This window comes from Mirounga angustirostris, unplaced genomic scaffold (genome assembly GCF_029215605.1).
Source record: "Mirounga angustirostris isolate CCGP_5_RB_7025 unplaced genomic scaffold, mMirAng1.0.hap1 SCAF_5, whole genome shotgun sequence".
Classification (NCBI taxonomy): domain Eukaryota; kingdom Metazoa; phylum Chordata; class Mammalia; order Carnivora; family Phocidae; genus Mirounga; species Mirounga angustirostris.
The window spans coordinates 26,907,094-26,925,871 of record NW_026991713.1 but is presented as its reverse complement, the minus strand read 5'-3'; the positions used below and the strand labels follow the sequence as shown (position 1 = coordinate 26,925,871).

General features: G+C 39.0%; 1 protein-coding gene across 1 annotated transcript in view; it reads right to left on the bottom strand.

The window, feature by feature from the left end:
* Positions 1–283: 283 nt before the first annotated feature.
* The window catches only part of UBE2N (ubiquitin conjugating enzyme E2 N), a 38,207-nt gene continuing 19,712 nt past the window's right edge, over positions 284–18,778 (bottom strand). Inside the window, exons 2-4 of the mRNA XM_045872858.3 lie at positions 2,294–2,540; positions 1,964–2,104; positions 284–1,105 (exon numbers count right to left, since the gene is read on the bottom strand). Of these exons, the coding sequence (XP_045728814.1) occupies positions 1,065–1,105; positions 1,964–2,104; positions 2,294–2,540 (429 nt within the window). The 3' untranslated portion in view covers positions 284–1,064. The remainder of the gene's footprint in view (positions 1,106–1,963; positions 2,105–2,293; positions 2,541–18,778) is intronic.

The window sequence follows — 18,778 nt, the reverse complement described above, 5'->3', positions numbered from 1 at the left end:
AAAGTCAGTCACAACTGCTGCTTTGCTGTGACTCTCCTGTACAGTAAGTTTCAAACATCATGGCAAGACACCTATGATCATCTAATCAGACAACACAAACACATTTATTCAAATTTCTAGGAGGTAAAAAAAAATACCAAATACCGACGCTTTATGCATGCTCAGGGCCAGCTTATAAATACTCCATTCAGTGACATCTTAACACAAGTTTGCATCAGTGAAAAGACACTGGCAAAATCCACCTCTTGCCGGATCAATTTGTCAGATGGTGAAGACCAAAAGAGAATGTTCCATCAGTTTTAATTTTTAAATACGATTGTCACATTGGGAAAATGAAATAAACACAGTAAAATAAACTGTACAAAGGCAAAGTAGAATAACAAAAAATATTTTACTAAAACATAAGATTTACAGAAGTTTCCAGACAAGCCATACAAAATGGTCACAAGCTTTTTCTTGAAGGAAGGATTCTACACTTGACAGCAAAGTCACAATGTTATTAGTGAGGGCTGTGATGTTTGTTTAATGTTCCCATTTTGGTTCAAACAATCAAGCTTGTCCATCTACAGCGTCTAAATAAAGTTAGACTTGGCTAGAGAGCATATTCTAAAGAACTGGTTAGCTGCTTTTAACCAATGCAATTAGATCACCATAAAAAGGGGGAAAGGAGCCCATAAAATTAAAATAAAACTACCTCTCCCCCTCAAAAAAAGTAATAAAGAAAAACACCCACACCCCTGCAGCTAACCCTGACAACTACCTTCATTCACAGTGCTTTATACTCAAACCATGATGGGGGAAATGAATAAAAGCAGAGAAGGGCCACTGCTTTTAAACGTTTCACAACAATCCAGATGGTACTTCTAGCCTCTGCTCATGCTTTACAACAATGAATCAGGACAAGACATAGATTTGCTAATGTGCATTTAATCACCAAAGGACTGAAGATGTCTGGGCTTTTATTCTGTAATGTTTCTAAGACTGTGTCCATTAAATGCAAACAAAAAAGGAAGAAGTCTTGGCAGAACAGGAGAAGTGATGCACACTTGATGATCAGATCGATTTTATATATTATTCATGGCATATAGCCTAGTCCATGCTCTAGCTGTAGACAAAAACAAACGTGCAATTATTATTTTACTTAGTTCAGTATGTTACTTTCCAAACTCTGTAAAAATAAAGCAGTATTCTGTTAAATTCATGCCATTTTCTGTCATCTGGATCAGACAGACTGTGTGTGTATCTAATTACCAAAACACTACAACGGAATCCAGAAGTTCTACAAAATTCAGCAGGATGAAAAGAGGTGTCTCCTTTTGTCTCCATTTCTAGACATGCTCTCCACTAATTTTGTTAAAATCTGTAACAAGAAGAATCCTACTCATTTCAAACTCCCTAGCTATAAACTGACATAGTTTTATTGATCAGATGAATTACAAAAGCAGCTCAATGGTACACATCAAATATTTGATAAACCAGGTAGTACAGGTTATACAAGTTAAGAGCTCCCAATTATAGGCTGTCTTTACATCTGGGGGTCATGAAGCAGGCCCTAACTTGGAACTTAAACATCTGTTGTTAAGAGGTGTTTACATATTAGAAACAGGATCTGACTTATTCCTCTTAATATATTTTTTCTTTTTGTTAAGACTCGAAAAGAAGTTTTTAAAAAGGTAGTATAGGGCACCTGAGTGGCTCAGATGGCTAAGCGTCTGCCTTCTGCTAGGGTCATGATCCCAGGGTCCTGGGATTGAGACCCACATTGGGCTCCTGGCTCAGCGGGGAGCCTGCTTCTCCCTCTCCCTCTGCCTCTCCCCCTGCTCATGCTCTCTCTCTCTCTGTATCTCAAAGGAATAAATAAAATCTTTAAAAATAAAATAAATAAATAAATAAATATTAAAAAGGTAGTATATATTTGTTTTAAAAAGTGGAAGTGGTGTGAAGGAGAATGGATATTAAATACCTGTTTCTATGGCTTGGGCTTCGTTGGTCTTCCACTGCTCCGCTACATCATTTGCTAATGGATCATCTGGATTGGGAGCACTTAACAAAGCCTGGATCGATAGCAGAACTGTGCGGATCTGCAGTGCTGGGGACCACTTATCTATGAAGGCAACAGGCCCAGAATGATCAGCATGAAACAACAGCCCCAGAACTCCTGCATTGCATTCCCACAGACCTTTGTGGTCTTTATATAATAAGGCAAGATTACAATGTTCAGATTCTCAATACAGAATGCTTAAGAGAAAAAGGAGAAATCTTAATAGCATATATTAATAAAGGTAACACTTACCTTTCAAAATATCTAAACATATTCTTCCCAACTTGTCTACATTAGGATGATAAATTTTGGTCATGAAACGTACTTTAGGGGCTGCCATCGGGTATTCTTCTGGTAGGAATAGTTCAAGCTTAAAAGTCCCTCCCTCAAAGGGTGAATCCTGGGGGCCAGCAATGACCACATGAAAATAACGGGCGTTGCTCTCATCTGGTTCTGCTTTAATGCCAGGCACTGGTTCTGCCAGCAAACGCTGGGTTTCCTACAACAGAAAAACATGATACATTTATGAAACAAATGTCACTTTGCTAAACACCAAGTTAAAAGACTATTTACATAATCCCAATCACCTGAATGCAACTGCAAGTGAATACTGATGACATACACTGCAACTACAAATGTCTGAAAATATGTTGATAATAAAAATTAGGCTAATGAAACTGATTTTATACTAAGGAGAGAAGTGAGGAGAGGGGAGTGGAGGAGAGAGGAGGGGAGAGAGAAGAGAAAAAAGAAAATAACACTGGGATTATCACACAGGTAAATAAAGGCAACTTACTCTGTTTTAAACTCTACCAAAACCTTTAAAAAGTAAAATTAGAGGCGCCTGGCTGACTCAGTCAGCAGAGCATGCAACTCTTGGTCTTAGTGTTGTGAGTTCCAGCTGCACGTTGGGTGTGGAGATTACTTAAAAATAAAATCTTCTAATTAATTAATTTTTTAAAAAGTAAAATTAGTTCTAAAAGTCACTGAAAATCTGAATGTAGGAGGGAGGGCCAAGTGCCTAGGAACCTGAACAGAGCTAGCTAGAACTATATACAACCTTGACACCAAACACTTTAATGCTGCTCTCCAACAATCATTAGGTCTCTTTTCCATCTTTCTCCCTCTCTCCTAAATAACATAACACTCTTCCCTCTCTCTTCAAACCTCCAGTACCTCTATCCTCACCCTCACTTTTGGCTGATGACTCTGCTTTCTATTTCACAAGAAAACAGACATGCTTCCCACTGTAGCATTTGTACACCCACCTTCAACTGTGTACCCGTGTGCTTTGCCTGTCCTCCTGTCACTGTGAAGGAAATGGCCATCACTCTTGGCTAAGACTGACCTCTCCTCTAAAGCACTACATCTCATCTCCTTCTCACCTATCCACGGACATTGCCCTAGCATCTCTTTTGAAACTCTCCTGAATCATCAGTTCCCCCTCTTCACTGGGTCTTTCCCCAAACTGTACAAATTTGCTGTAATTTCTCCCAGTAAGAGGAGAAAATAACCTTGACCTCACTCTCCCCCCACCCCCACCAGCTAATGCCCCACTGCTTTGCTGCTCTTTCAAAGTAATCTATACTTGATTGTCTCCAATTTTCCTCTTCCCTCCTATCTTGAACACAACTCTCCAATCAGGGTCTATCCACTAACCTGTCTGTTGAGGTCACCAGTGATTCCCACACAGTTAAATCAAATGGCCAATGCTTAATCTTCATCTTATTTGACCTAAATGTAACGTCTTACCCAGCTGGTCCACCCTCCTTGCCAAACACCACCCAGCTTCCTATAGCCAACCTCTCCTGATTCTCTTCTACTTGTCTGGCTGCAACCTCCTTGCTGGTTCCCTCCCTGACTCCCCAACACAGAAGTGCGCCAAGGCTCTGTCCTAGGGCTTCTTTATCTACACTCTTCCATAGTGATCCCATACTGTCCAATGAATCTAAATACTAAATACGCCCTGTATATGATGTCTCCCCAAATTCATATCCAGCACAGATCTCTCCCCTAGATCACGCCTCTTTTATCCATAACTACCTGTTCAACAGCTCCTCTTGAGTATCTTAATAAGCATCCCAAACTTTGCATGACTTTCCCCACCTTCAACCTGCTCTTCCCTCAAAGCCTTCTTCACCATCAAGCCATCCTTCCAATTGATCAAATCTTTTCCTTCATACCCCACCATATCTAACCTGATTGGCATATTTTGTTCACTTGAATTTCCAAATCTACTGGACTGCTTCTTACCACCCTGCGGCTACACTTCTAATCCAAGCCACCATCAGCTCTCGGCTGGCATACTGCAATAGCCTAACTTTGTTCTTCTTGCTGCTGACCTTGTTCCCCACTCCCTCCTGGGTCTGTGTTTCATGAATCTTTCAAAGTCCTTATAATGGCCCCCCAAGAAGAGGCTTTATATGATCCCCTCACTCTGGCTATTCTTAACTCATCTTCAGCTATGTTTCCCCCAATACTCCCACCCTGGCACTTTGCTCCAGCCAGATTAGCAGCTTGGTAATTTTCCAACCTGCCAGGCATACTCCTCCCTCAAAAGCTTTGCCCTCGCTTTTTTTCCCCTGAAATTTCTATCTGGTTTGCTCCCTCAGAGCTCCTAAGATCTTCATTCAAATGTGTTTTCTTAGTAAGGCCTCCATAATTGAAACTGAAAAAGCCCATTTCCACCCTATCCCACACCCTTCCTATCCCTGTTCCCCTAATTTTATCTCTACAGCACTACTAATATATTACACATCTCACTTATTTTGCTCAGAATGGAAGTGCCTGTTCCATAAAAGGAGATTTGTGCCTGTTTTATTTACTGCTATATCCTCAGCGTTTGGAACAGTGCCTGGCACCACAGATGTTCAATAAATACTTGCTGAATTATGAATCTATTTGATGTTACAAAGAACAAGGAATAAACTATCAGAATTGCATCTTTAACATTAAAGCAGTGTTATTCAGAGCAGGATGTGCACATCACAGGAGGAAAACAAAAGGATCCATTCAGGCATGGGAAGAAATAATCTAACTTCTATTTATAAACTTACTGTCAGCCAAAAATAGTTAACACTCAATAAAAGAAACTGACAATACCATGTGTAATTTTATATATTAGTAACATATTTTCAACATTTTGAATAGGCATGTGCAGTCGAAGTTTTAGAACACTGCTATACCTAAAGTTTTAGATATGAAGAACAATAAGAATATTGTATTTACACTGCCTTCACTTAAGAAAAATCCTACACCGGGGCACCTGGGTGGCTCAGATGGTTAAGCATCTGCCTTCGGCTCAGGTCATGATACCAGGGTCCTGGGATCGAGCCCCACATCGGGCTCCTGGCTCAGCAGGGAGCCTGCTTCTCCTTCTTTCTCTGCCTCTCTCCCTGCTCATGCTCGCTCGCTCTCTGTATCTCTGTGTCTCAAATGAATAAATAAAATCTTTAAAAAGAAAAAAAAAAGAAAATTCCTACACCTTACACCATTTCATTCTACAGCCTACAGGGCACATACTAAAAGAGATTTCCCTGTCATATACTGATTTAATCATAAGATGCAGATAAAAAATTAAACCCTTTTCCAAACTGTGTTAAACCCATAGCCATTTGAAGTAATGCCTTTAGTACTTTAATTAGAGACTAGTTTTTTTGCTTTGTTTTAATCGTGGCAATGCAAGGGCAAATGAGAAACTGAAATGCTATAAACTACTTTCAGCAAAACGTTCTTTAGGTTCAAAGTAAAACATTTTTAGAGCATTAAAAATCCTCAAGAAGAGGGGCACCTGGGTGGCTCAGTTGATTAAGTGTCTGTCTTCAGCTTGGGTCATGATCCCAGGATTCTGGGATCGAGCCCCCGCATTGGGCTCCCTGTCTGCTTCTCCCTCTCTGCCCCTCCCCGCCCCCAGTGTGTGTGTGCTCTCTTGCTCTCAAGCTCTCTCTTCCTCTCTCAAGTAAATAAAATCTAAAAAAAAAAAAAAATCTCAAGAAGCAATAATGAAGCCCCCCACTGTGGGAAGTCCTCCAACATGGAATTAGAACAAAAGAGGCCAGGCTTCATTTTTAGCATCAATCAATCAATCAATCAAGATATTAAGGATCAACAGTAAGAGTAAAGGAATGAGAAAAAACCTAGATGGTAAAATTCCTTGAATTGTGACCTCTCCTCACCTCCATCCTCCTTTTGTTTTGCCCCAGGTCTTCCTATTTTTAGAAATCCATAAGGAGGGAGATTGGAAGGCTGGGGTCTAAGAGCCCCAAAATCTCACTCCCTGGTTACACAAAGTAGTAGCAGCTCTATTCAAGGCTATAAAAAGCTGCCAGAAGGGCCTCCAAGATCATATCCCGAAATAGCCTCAAAATTACTCTTAGAACACATTGTCAGAGATTCAGCATTCCTTCCTCATCTTCAGTTCCTCCTCAAAATAAGAGTCTTTAAGAATGTACATATTAAACATATCACATGGCCTGATCAATTTTAAGATTTAATCAGGACACATTCTAGCATAAGCTTTTAAGTGTGGAAAACCTTTTGAAACAATTTTTATATGCTCTCAAGTTCTCATGGATTTTGATATAATGAACAGATGCATAATTATTTGACTACATGGCACTGATTTCCCAAACAAACCCATAACATAAATTATGGGAGGAAAAAAGAATAAAATCCAAACCAAATGGAACAAGTCTCACCCACAGAACTTGGGAGTCAATTTTTTTCCCGAAAAAGGCAAAAGTGGGTAGGAAATAAAATCCTTCCTGCTACTACTCACACATGGTTAACTATGAAACACCTAGTTTTATATTATTCTTTGGTAGAAAGACAGTGAAGTACAGTGTGATTTCTTCAAGTCTAGAAGTAACGGGTTCAAATTCCTACTGCACTGCTTACTTAACTATTACTTTTGAGCAAATAATTTACACTGCTCTGAGTCTCAGCAGACTTATCTATATCATAATTAAGACCGCCTCTCATGCAGAGTTGCTATGAAGATCAAGAGATAATACTGCAGAAAGACTTAACAAATGAGATCACATAGGAAGGCCATAGCCATATACAACCAACTCAAAAAGAATTAAGAACAAAGCACAATAACAAATCTTAAAAATTTATTAAATAACAGTATTTGTTTTTAAAGAAAACAGAATAACCATTAGTTTCATTATGATCCTACTTGTTTAAAAGCAATCCTCCGACCCAGTCCCAGGTAGAACTGAGTTTAGGCCATACAGAACAAAAAGCACTGTAGACTATTTAGGGAACTAGTTACTAAAAAGCAGAAAAGGAAGTACATAAAAATAGAGTATGAATTTAAGTGGCAATAAGATTAAGTCTCAAGAAAACTATCTCATCTTACAGAGTGAGGGTAATAGTTCATGTTATAAATACCTTAAAATGGAAGTAAGTAACATCAAATTGATCTGGTCATCAATACATCTACTGGGACTTGAAAAGCAAATTCCAGGATTATATACCACAGTAAACTGCAGCACTTGAGTTTGTCAACTAAATTCCATTAACTAGGTCTTGTCCCACTTTAAAGTTCAATAACAACTTGTGCTCACTATGAAGCAATGTAAGGTCTTACTATACATTTTTTAAGGCAATGAATGAATTATGTACAGTAAAATTTTAGATAATAAACAGTATTCTTAGACAAAGAGTAGCAGGGGCGCCTGGTGGCTCAGTCAGTTAAGCGTCTTGATTTTGGTTCATGATCTCAGGGTCCTGAGATCTAGCCTCAGGTCGGACTCCATGCCCAGCAGGGAGTCTGCTTGAGATTCTCTCTCCCTCTGCTCCTCCCCACCAAAGAAAAAAAGGGAGGGAGGGAGAAAAAGAGTGGCAATTTGCATATGAGAAAAGTTGATACATAATAACTTTCTATATACAGCTCCAACTTATGTCTACAGCACTTAGGTTTTTCCCTATTTAGAATATTCTCTGGTGACACCTGGGTGGCGCAGTCAGCTAAGCGCCTGACTTTTGGTTTCAGCTCAGGTCGTGATCTCAGGGTCATGATATCCCTGCTCCATCAGCACTCAGCACAGTCTGCTTAAGACTCTCCCTCTCCCTCTGCCCATCACCACACCCTCTCTCACTCTCTAAAATTAAAAAAAAAGGGCGCCTGGGTGGCTCAGTTGGTTAAGCGACTGCCTTCGGCTCAGGTCATGATCCCGGAGTCCCGGGATCGAGTCCCGCATCGGGCTCCCTGCTCAGCGGGGGGTCTGCTTCTCCCTCTGACCCTCCCCCCTCTCATGTGCTCTCTGTCTCTCTCATTCTCTGTCTCAAATAAAAAAAAAAGAATATTCTCCGAAACACAAAAATGCAATGTATTACTAATAATGTCAATTGTCGATCTTTTAGATCATCTCACCCAAGAGCCATCTGACTATACTTGATAACACTATTAATTTTTTTGTCACAATTAGTCTTACCAAACTGAGAGATGCCTCAATGATGTCTACTCTGTCTACTCCAACCTCTGTTAACTACATCTATAAGCAATTTTAAAATATTAACAAACAGGGGCTCCTTTTTTGGGATTACTGATAAAGCAAAAGCCTATTTTTCAATTGTAAGCTACTTTACAGGCATCTACAACTTCACCATCTACAATAAGTGGGCACTAAAAAAAATGTTAACCAATATTTTTGAGTGTCATGCCCCCAACATTTTATGCATGAGCCATGTCATTTTTACTGCACAATTTTGGTCAACACAATGAATTTTAGGAACGCATAGATCTCATTATAGTAGAACGGACTATATTTATTCTGGCTGGGATTAGAAACAGAGTCAAAATTGTGCTCAATTTCCCCACTACACCACTTCCTTACAAATCATAAGGCCAGCTAGAGGTGCGTACAGCATGATAAAAATGGCTGATGAATATTTTCTCTACAGCAGTGCTGCCCAACAAGAATACAAGCTGCAAATATTAAATTTTCCGCTAGCCACATTAAAAAGTAAAAACAATTAATATTTAACAATATATTCAAATAGCATCATTTCAACATGTAATCAATATAAAAATTAATATTTATAATCTTTTCTCATACAAAGTCTTCAAAATCCAGTAATTTATACTTACAACACGTATCAATTCAAACTAGCCACACTGCAACTGCTCAATAGCCACATGGGGCTAGGAGCTACCATACAGGACAGTGAAACACAACACTGTTACAATCTTACTTACAGGTTGTGAAAATAATTTATTCATATAGTGAGTAAAATCTGGTAGAGAAACTTAAAAGTATCACTTTTGTCCCTTCAAAAAATTTTATTCAAATAGTAATGTCAGAATATTTGAATCACTAATAATAGGAATGTGGGTGTTATTGTTTGTTACAGTCACAAGATTGTGTTAGAAAATAATGATTTGTAGCCATTTCAAAAAAGCATAGCATGGACAAAAATTAACTGAAACAAGGCAACTGCATTAAGAAATAAGAGTCAATCCCCTCAGGAATAAATTTAATTTTTACAGTCCACACTACCCCCTAGTGGACGAAAGACATCACTTACTTATTTCAACCCCTTTTCTTCCCAAACGGCTCATAAATTATTTTACCCTAATTCACTAAGTTTTTAAAAAATGTTTACCCTAGGGGCGCCTGGGTGGCTCAGTTGGTTAAGTAACTGCCTTCAGCTCAGGTCATGGTCCTGGAGTCCCTGGATCGAGTCCCGCGTCGGGCTCCCTGCTCGGCAAGGAGTCGGCTTCGCCCTCTGACACTACCCCCTCTCATGTGCTCTCTCTCTCTCATTCTCTCTCTCAAATAAATAAAAATCTTTAAAAATAAAAATAAATAAAATAAAAATGTTTACCCTAAAGTCAGATGAGAATAATGATTCTCAAGGCACACCCTCCACTTTCCTCTTTTTCTCCCTCTACTCCCACACACATAAACCTCACAATTTCCTTCTCTGAAAAGAAGGGAAAATGGAAGGAGCCCTTTCAAAGGCTCTAGGTACCAAGGACTAAATCTTAAGATTTTAGACCAAGTATCCCTTTAATGAAAAGCTTTATTTCCAGCTGGACTGATAAGTAGCAAGAAAGTAAAGCTGACCCATGAACAACACAGGAGTTAGGGGCACCAACCCCCGGCACAGTTGAAAATCCACATATAACTTTTAACCCCCCAAAAACTTAACTACTTACTAATAGCCTACTGTTGACCAGAAGCCTTACCTGTAAGTCAATTAATACATATTTCATGTATGTACTATATACTGTATTCTTACAATAAAGTAAGCTAGAGAAAAGAACATGTTAAGAAAATGAGGGGCACCTGGGTGGCTCAGTCAGTTAAGCATCTGCCTTTGGCTCAGGTCATGATCTCCGGGTCTTAGGATGGAGCCTCAAGTCTGGCTCCCTACTCAGCAGGAAGTCTGCTTCTCCCTCTCTCTCTGCCCCCGCTTGTGCGTGCTCTCTCTCTAATAAATAAAAATCTTAAAAAAAAAATCATAAGGAAGAGAAAATACATTTAATATCCATAATGCATTTATCAAAACAAAAAAATCCATGTACAAGTGGACTCATGTATAAGCGGACAAGCGAGCACAGTTCAAACCCGTGTTCTTTAAGGGTCAATTGTACTCTGTATTCCACTTGAAGTAATACCCAAGAGATGGAATGGAATGACCTGGGCTACAAATCTCTAGTTTTTTTCTCAAGCCAAGACCAAATCAGTACTTCTGTTAAGTTCAGTGAAAAGGAGAAGAGACTTGGAAGCCAGGGAAGGACTTTTGAAAAGCTAAATCCAATCAACTTGTTTCTCAGGTCTGAATTAGTCTGGAAGCATTTCCCCTGTAGTTCCAGTTTCCTGGACATTAACACCACTCCTCTTACTACAGCTAGGACAGTAACGATTTGAAGATAAGAACTCCAGCGCAAATGGTGGTGATGATGTCTAAATAAACACATGCTTGTTCAATGAATAAATGCATGCGTGCTTAGGCACCAGACAGAGCTGATAAGAAGAATTACTATACTTACTGTGTTAGTAGTGGGTAACTTCCACCCCAGGAACGGCATTTAAAATTATTCCGATCACTGACAACAGACAAAAATCTGAAAATCCTACTAACAAAGTGTGCCTCCAACAGGGAAAACTTATTAAGCTGAATTCCTTGCCTACCACCCCCAAATTCTTTTGTGTCACTAAACACATCAGGTTATACTGCAGTCTCTGTTTCTTTTCCTGCCCCCCACTAGTCTGTAAATTAAATAAGGGCAGGGACTCTATGCAATTATTAAAGCACTGTGCCCAGATACACAGAGAATCGATAAAAAATCAAGTAACAATAACTTGTGCCAAATAGTGACTTAAGTGCTCTACATGTATTATTAACTCAATCTTCATACCCATTTTACAAATGAGGGAAATGAGAAACTAAGACTAACCACTTACATTATAACCAAAGCTAGCAAGTGGCAGAGCCAAGATTGAAATCCAGGTAATTGGCCTCTACTCAGCTGGCTTCAGAGCCTGATTTCTTAATCTCAACGACCTATAGAAAGACAATTAACAATATGAACAGTAAATCTCAAATGTTTGGCAGGATAGTAAATAGCACAGAAGTTAAGGAAGGGCTATTTTCAGTCCTTCATAATCATGAAAAAGTGCTTCATCAAAGGGGTAAATTACTTTAAGCCATAATGTCACTTTTTTTCTTTTTTTCCTTTGGGACTGGCAACTGAAGAAGTATACAGTCTTAGTAACATAAATGAAGTAGAAAAAACTCTGCTTTATTTGATGGAAAAATTGGTATATGTCATTTTGACCTGGAATTATCCATTATATGGTAAGCCACTTTGCCTATCTCTGTTATTACATGAAACCACTATGCTCTGAAATGTTGTGACTCTGAAATATGAATTTACTAACAAATGTTTATTTATTTTGTACATGACACTGTGGTAGCAACTAATTCAAAGGAAGAATAAAAAAAAAGTCCCTTTGTCCCCCAAGAATTTATTCCACTGAGTATAAAGTACATATAAAAGTCAGTTTTTGGGGGCACCTGGGTGGCTCAGATGGTTAAGCGTCTGCCTTAGGCTCAGGTCATGATCTCCAGGTCTTGGAATCGAGCCCCATGTCAGGCACCCAGCTCAGCAGGGAGTCTGCTTCTCCCCCTGCTCCTGCCTCTCCCCTTGCTTGTGTTCTCTCTGTATCTCTCTCGAATTAAAAAAAAAAAAAAAAAAAAAGAATTATCTTCAAGATAGTTTAAAAAAAGTCACTTTTTGAAAGATGCATTTTCAAATGGGGTATGTCAAGGTCTTAGAGAAGGTACAGGTGTGATTAGGGATACTAATCTACAGGAACAACAGGACTCGACTGGGAGCACATTATGTTCTTGCTTATTTCTAAAGACATTTCAAAAGTTTTCTGGAAAGATAACTTTACATCTCCATCTTTTTTCTACTTTTTAAAAGATTTCTAAATATTGGCATCACAGCTGAAGACAATGCCAATTACTCCTTCATAAAACACTCATGAAATTCTTTTTTTTTTTTTTAAAGATTTTATTTATTTATTAGACAAACAGAGACACAGTGAGAGAGGGAACACAAGCAGGGGGAGGGAGTGGGAGAGGGAGAAGCAGGCTTCCCACGGAGCAGGGAGCCCGATGCAGGGCTCGATCCCAGGACCCTGGGATCATGACCTGAGCCGAAGGCAGACGCTTAACGACTGAGCCACCCAGGCGCCCCCACTCATGAAATTCTTGATGGTAAAAATGTCCTCTGAGGGGCGCCTGGGTGGCTCAGTCATTAAGTGTCTGCCTTCAGTTCAGGTCATGATGATCCCAGGGTCCTGGGATGGAGCCCCATGTTGGGCTCCCTGCTCAGCAGGAAGCCTGCTTCTCCCTCTCCCAGTCCCCCTGCTTGTGTTTCCTCTCTTGCTGTGTCTCTGTCAAATAAATAAAATCTTAAAAAAAAAAAAAAAAAAAATGTCCTTTGAATGCCCAGCACTATACTAGTAGACTCATGGAAGTTAACATCTCCATTTTTTTTCTTGGTTTCTGATTTGATGGATAATATAAACACTTCATTGCCTGGACTTTCTTTAGCACCAGCTCAAAAGTTTAATATATGCCTTTACTGATCTGAGTAATGTAACTGTCCTTCGGTCTTAATGAATTCTGTGTCTTAGGAATGAGGTCTTGGAACTCTGAATGAAGAGACTATCTAGCTTAGTAACACTTCATTGAGATTGCCGCTATTTATAATAAGGTCCTTAAGGCACCGTTAGCAAACCCATCAAAAAGCATTTTTAAAAAACTTGCATACTTTAGATTCTGGGAAGAAGTGTATCATTTAGTAGGTGGGGGAGGGAAGGTCTTCTGTATTTATCCTGAATGAAAAGGCAATTTTTTAATTTCCTGTTTCTGTACAATGAAAACAAAATTATGAGTGATGCCTTAGCAAAAACCAGTGAACTTGTACTTTAAAAAAAAAATTCAGCATTTAAGTTAGAAATGATCTAGATTGTGGGTTTCTTTCTTAAAATTTCAACTGGTTGAAGTTGATAATTCATTTTAAGGCCTTTATGTGTAATTTCAGCCATTTATCTACACATTTGTCTATAATTAAACAACAGTAAAATTCCCCCATTCATTCATACCTTCCCTCCCCTTCCTTAGTATAATATTGGAATTAGGAGCTTAAGAATGTGAAAGTTTGAAGTAACTCTTGTTTGAAAATAGAAAAAAGTTATCCATAGTCACACAGGATTATGTCTGGCAGCATAAGACAAATGAGGTTCATAGTGGATGTTCGTCATTCCTTTAGACCACCTGACAGGCAGAACAGCCTTGTTGGGGAATACCCCCCAACCTTTATGGATCCCCACCTCCCTCAGTAGAAGCTTTAGTCTCAGAAAATTTCCTAACTCTCTACTAAGCATGTGAGACCTAGGCTCACACAAAACCTGTGCATCAAAGCTAAAATACAAAAGAAGGATCCATTCTGGAGATAATAGCAGTAGTTACCTCTAGACAGCAACGGAAGAGGTTCTAGAGTAGCAGTCTGTACTTGGTATCAGCAATCAAACCGCAGAGTACGAGGCACACAACAGTGGCAGTGAAGACTCCACCATGATGTGACTGTGAGCCTTGTTTGAATGCCTCTTTCTTTGGCACCCCTGAAGATTATGTGAGATACCTAATAACTCAGTAAATACTATTTCTACTTAAACTAGCCAAAGTTGACCTCCATCGCTTGCTAAAAATACAAAGCCTAAATAGATAGAAAAGAAAGTGAAGAAAAGTTAAGAGTTAATGGACCAGGGGCTGGGTAGATGAAGAGGTTAAGAAGCTAAGTATCTCTTTGGGATTAAACGAGGTCAAAGGAGAGCACCAAAGTCAGCTAACCTCTCTATCAAAGAACTTCTATCTAGTTTAACAGCCTTTGTTAAAGAAGGAGCTAATTTCACATTAAAAGAGTTAACTTCCAACTTGTTGCTAATGGTACCTGCTTTTTTCCCCAATTCTTTCCCACCTGGTATATACCCTCCTAGGCAAAAACCTGGAGCTAAGACATCTCTATTTAATCCCAATCCTGACTGTACCAATTTGTTATACAATCATACAAACTCACTTAACCTCCCCAACCATCTAAAATTTAGTCCCTCCAACATTTCAAAGGTTCTCTAGCACTAAAATTGACTGACTATTTTAACACTGGAATGGATGAAATCTTACTGTTATATGCTCCCTTCTACTACAAGGTCCCCTTTTATAGTACTCTTATTGTTTTTTGTTTTGTTTTGTTTTTTTAAAAGATTTTATTTATTTATTCATGAGAGACAGAGAGAGAGAGAGAGAGGCAGAGGGAGAAGCAGGCTCCCAAGGAGCAGGGAGCCCAATGCGGGACTCGATCCCAGGACCCTGGGATCATGACCTGAGCCGAAGGCAGACGCTTAACCATCTGAGCTACCCAGGCGCCCAGTACTCTTATTGTTTTAAAGATTTATTTGAGAGGTAGCAGGGGGGAAGGGAAGAGGGAGAGAGAGTCCCAAGCAGACTCCATGCTGAGCGCAGAGCTCAACGCAGGGCTCAATCTCAATATGCTGAGATCATGACCTGAGCTGAAACCAAAAGCAGGGTGCTTAACCAGCTGCACCACCTAGGCACCCCATAATACTCTTTAACACTGTAATTAGCTGTTCACGATTTCGCCCTCCCTGCTGAGGGAAGAGATATTATGGACTGTATCCCTAGCATCTATGCCAATGCTCAATATCTAAAGAAGAAATTTGTTGCTAACGGTACCTGCTTTTTTCCCCAATTCTTTCCCACCTGCTCATTAAAGAAAAATACAATATAGACTTAAATAGCTATACTCCTAATAACCAAAATCTGGTTAACATTTTAGTATGTTTGTATTTATTCTGATAAAGACAAAAGCCCTTTTAAAACAGTTTAATATTTTTACATTTTTTTCATTTACTGTGTCAGTGCATCCCATTTTCCTGGTTGCTTTACAGGTAAAGTAATCAATACTCCTTGCACAACTATGTGGCATAAACAGACACTTTTACTGGCCTGCAAGCTAGTGGCTACACTGGTACAACTACCATGTATTACTTATTCAATCCTTGATCACTAGTTACTTCAGGTTTCAAATGTGGTAATCACAACAAAATTTAAGTGCTAAATGCCTGAGGTCTCCACTAATAGGAAAGGCCTATGCTTATATTAACAGAAAAGACAGAAGCAGAGCAGCTGAAATTTTCAGTGAGGCAAACAAAAATAAGTTACAGTTGGTCCAGATTTAAATTCTCAATCCAATTGTGCCACTGACAAAATTTTGTCCAAAATCCAAACCACAAGAAAAAATACTGCATACTAACTCTGAGATAAATCAGGAAGCAATAAGATATTAGGGATTCTGGCTCCCCCAAAATAAGCACCCTTTAAGAAGGCTGCCATACTGCACCGCTCCAAGAGAAGCCCATTCAACATCAGTCTGTATGAATGGCACCCCCTGAAGTTGTACGGTGCAAGATCCCAAATACTATGGATTAAAGAATAAAACTTCAGTTTAGCAGCAATACAAATCAACTTTATTATTGTCTAACTCATGGAAAATTGATTATATGGTAATTCTAATAGAATCAAAATGATAATTCCAGTAAAATCAGATTATTTACCTCAAACATCCCATTTTCCTACCCACCGCTGATAAACGGGCATCCACTGTGCTTTGAAAGAAAAATCTATGCCCTATTTCAGATGGTTATGTTTAAGGTTATCCATTTTGTGGAACTAATACATAAATGATGAAAACAAGTATACCCACACTGAGAAGGAATTCATTCTTTCCAGATTTACAGTGAAGCAGCATCTTTGCAAAATCAGAAAACAGTAATAACATTATAAGGCTCACTGTATTATGGTAAGCTCTCTTCTCTGCACTCTAACCCTCCCAACCACCTTAGAGCTAGATTAGTGTATTAAACAGATAAAGAAGTAGAGGTCAAGTGGGCTGCACAAGCTAGTACTTGGCACAGCTACAAGTCAAGCCCAGAAAGCCTACCTCCACATTCTGTGCTCCTGCCACACATAACCCACACAGCTCCACATACCCAAAATCTTTTTGCTCTTCAGAATTAGGAAGGAGATCTAAGACATTTAACACACTAAACGTTATTTTGCCCACAAAGCAGCATTTCTACCATTTTGAAAAGTCGACTGTCACTTAAGAGGTAAGCAGCTGAGTAAATGCTACTGACTAAAAAAGCAAGAGTATTAAAAAAAAAAAAAAAAGGCAAGAGTATTATTGGGCGGTATGGGTGCACCTTCTGCACAAAGCTATCCCTTACATACTTTCCTCCCTACTGACTCCCCAGCTACACTAGTCCCTATAAGTCAAGGCCCAGGTGTAGTGTTTGCAGCCCCAACACTGAGCACCACAAAGTGTCTCACATTCCATAAGGGCTGAATGAACAGACCTAACTACTACTGAAAGAAAAATACAGAGAGGGTAAAGGGGGATTCAAGAACTTCCAAAAATGGTAAGCCCAAGGTTTTAAGGTTCCAGAAAGTGGCCATAAATGGCAGGAATATGGAGGAAAAAAAGGGGGGGGGGGGATTTTTTTTTTTTTTTTAAGTTTTAAACCCAATCTTCATGAACTATTTCATACTTCTGCTCAAAAGCTTTGCCCTTGCCATTCTCCTTACAAGTTGTGCACTTAAAGGACCAAACACTAAGCACCAGAGTATCAGGCTTAAGTTTCTTTTGCCCCTTTAGTAGCTTTGATAATCTAATCATCTTTCTCAAGTTTAATAATGATCATTTGCTAATAAGAACTGGTTGACATATTAAAGATTCAGTCTTCTACCTCAAGGTTTTTGGAAGAATTTGAAATTAATCTCATTTTCTTGAGTACTTTCGAGATTTTAATATTTCACATATTATCAGTCTGGTTTGAAAGTTAAATAATTCTTTTTTAAGATTTTATTTATTTGAGAGAGAGAGTAAACAAGAGAGAGAGCACTGGCTGGGGGAGAGGCAGAGGGAGAGGGAGATGAAGGCTCCCCACTGAGCAGGGAGCCTGATGCGGGGCTTGATCCCAGGACCCCAGGATCATGACCTGGGCCGAAGGCAGACGCCTAACCGACTAAGCCATTCAGGCGTCCCAAAAGTTAAATAATCTTAAGAGATCCAGCTGGAGTATATAACTCAGTAGATATTCTATTTTTCTGTGATTTTAGATGATTATTTTGTCCTGTGCCACTAAGCCAGAGAAAGAAATGACCCAGACAACTCAGATTTTAATATAACTGAAATAAGCACAAATTTACATACTGAGGCAGACATATTATATGATAGAGCATCTGTGTACAATAGTACTGGGTCAAATTCACCCATTTCATGTGGGACAGCCAGAGTCTCTGCAACAACATAATATGAATGCTGGACATAGGGCTTGCTAGGAATGTGAACTAATATGATATGTTGTAAAAATGCACCTAAGCAAAAATAACAAAATTTCAAACAAAGATTACAAAAGCTTACAAAATTATAAAATAACAGATGTAAATGGTCCAACTGAGTGGTTTCCTTGAGGAAAGTAATTAGATGGCTGAGAGGTGGGCGATACTTCAAGCTAGTATCCTTTTGCTGAATTCTGTAACATGTCCAAGTACTACTTACCAAAAAAAGCAAGAAAAAGTGTTTTTAAATAAAATCACCCAAGGAAATTGGATAAGCATTGTTAAGTAACCCTATTTTGAAAGTGACAATGTTTTATTATCAAGACAACCCTTAAAACTCAGAACAGACAAAAATTTTTAAAAATGCTATTTACTGTTATGGAAAAAACTGGCTCTCATATACATGGCTGGTGGGATTACAAGCGAACCCAACCTTTAAAATTTCATGTCTTGGAATTTATCCCAAGGAAAAACTGTGAATGTGTTCAAAAGTACAGCTCCAGAAATAATGGTCACACCAAAGCCTATGAGAATGTGTAAGACCACAGAAAAATATCCTTCTATGTAAGTGAAAACACACACTTCAAAACAGTATAATCTTTTGATTAAGTGTTGTGCTGGGATGGAATGTTCTAAATCTTAAGATGGTGGTTTCATAGCTGTTATCAAAACTTAAATGGTACACTTAAAATGGATGCATTACTTGTATGTAAATTATACCTTAACAGAGTTTATTTAAAAGGGGGAAAAAAGCGTAGTGTATGTCTTGGGCTTGCTGAGGGCAGGGAG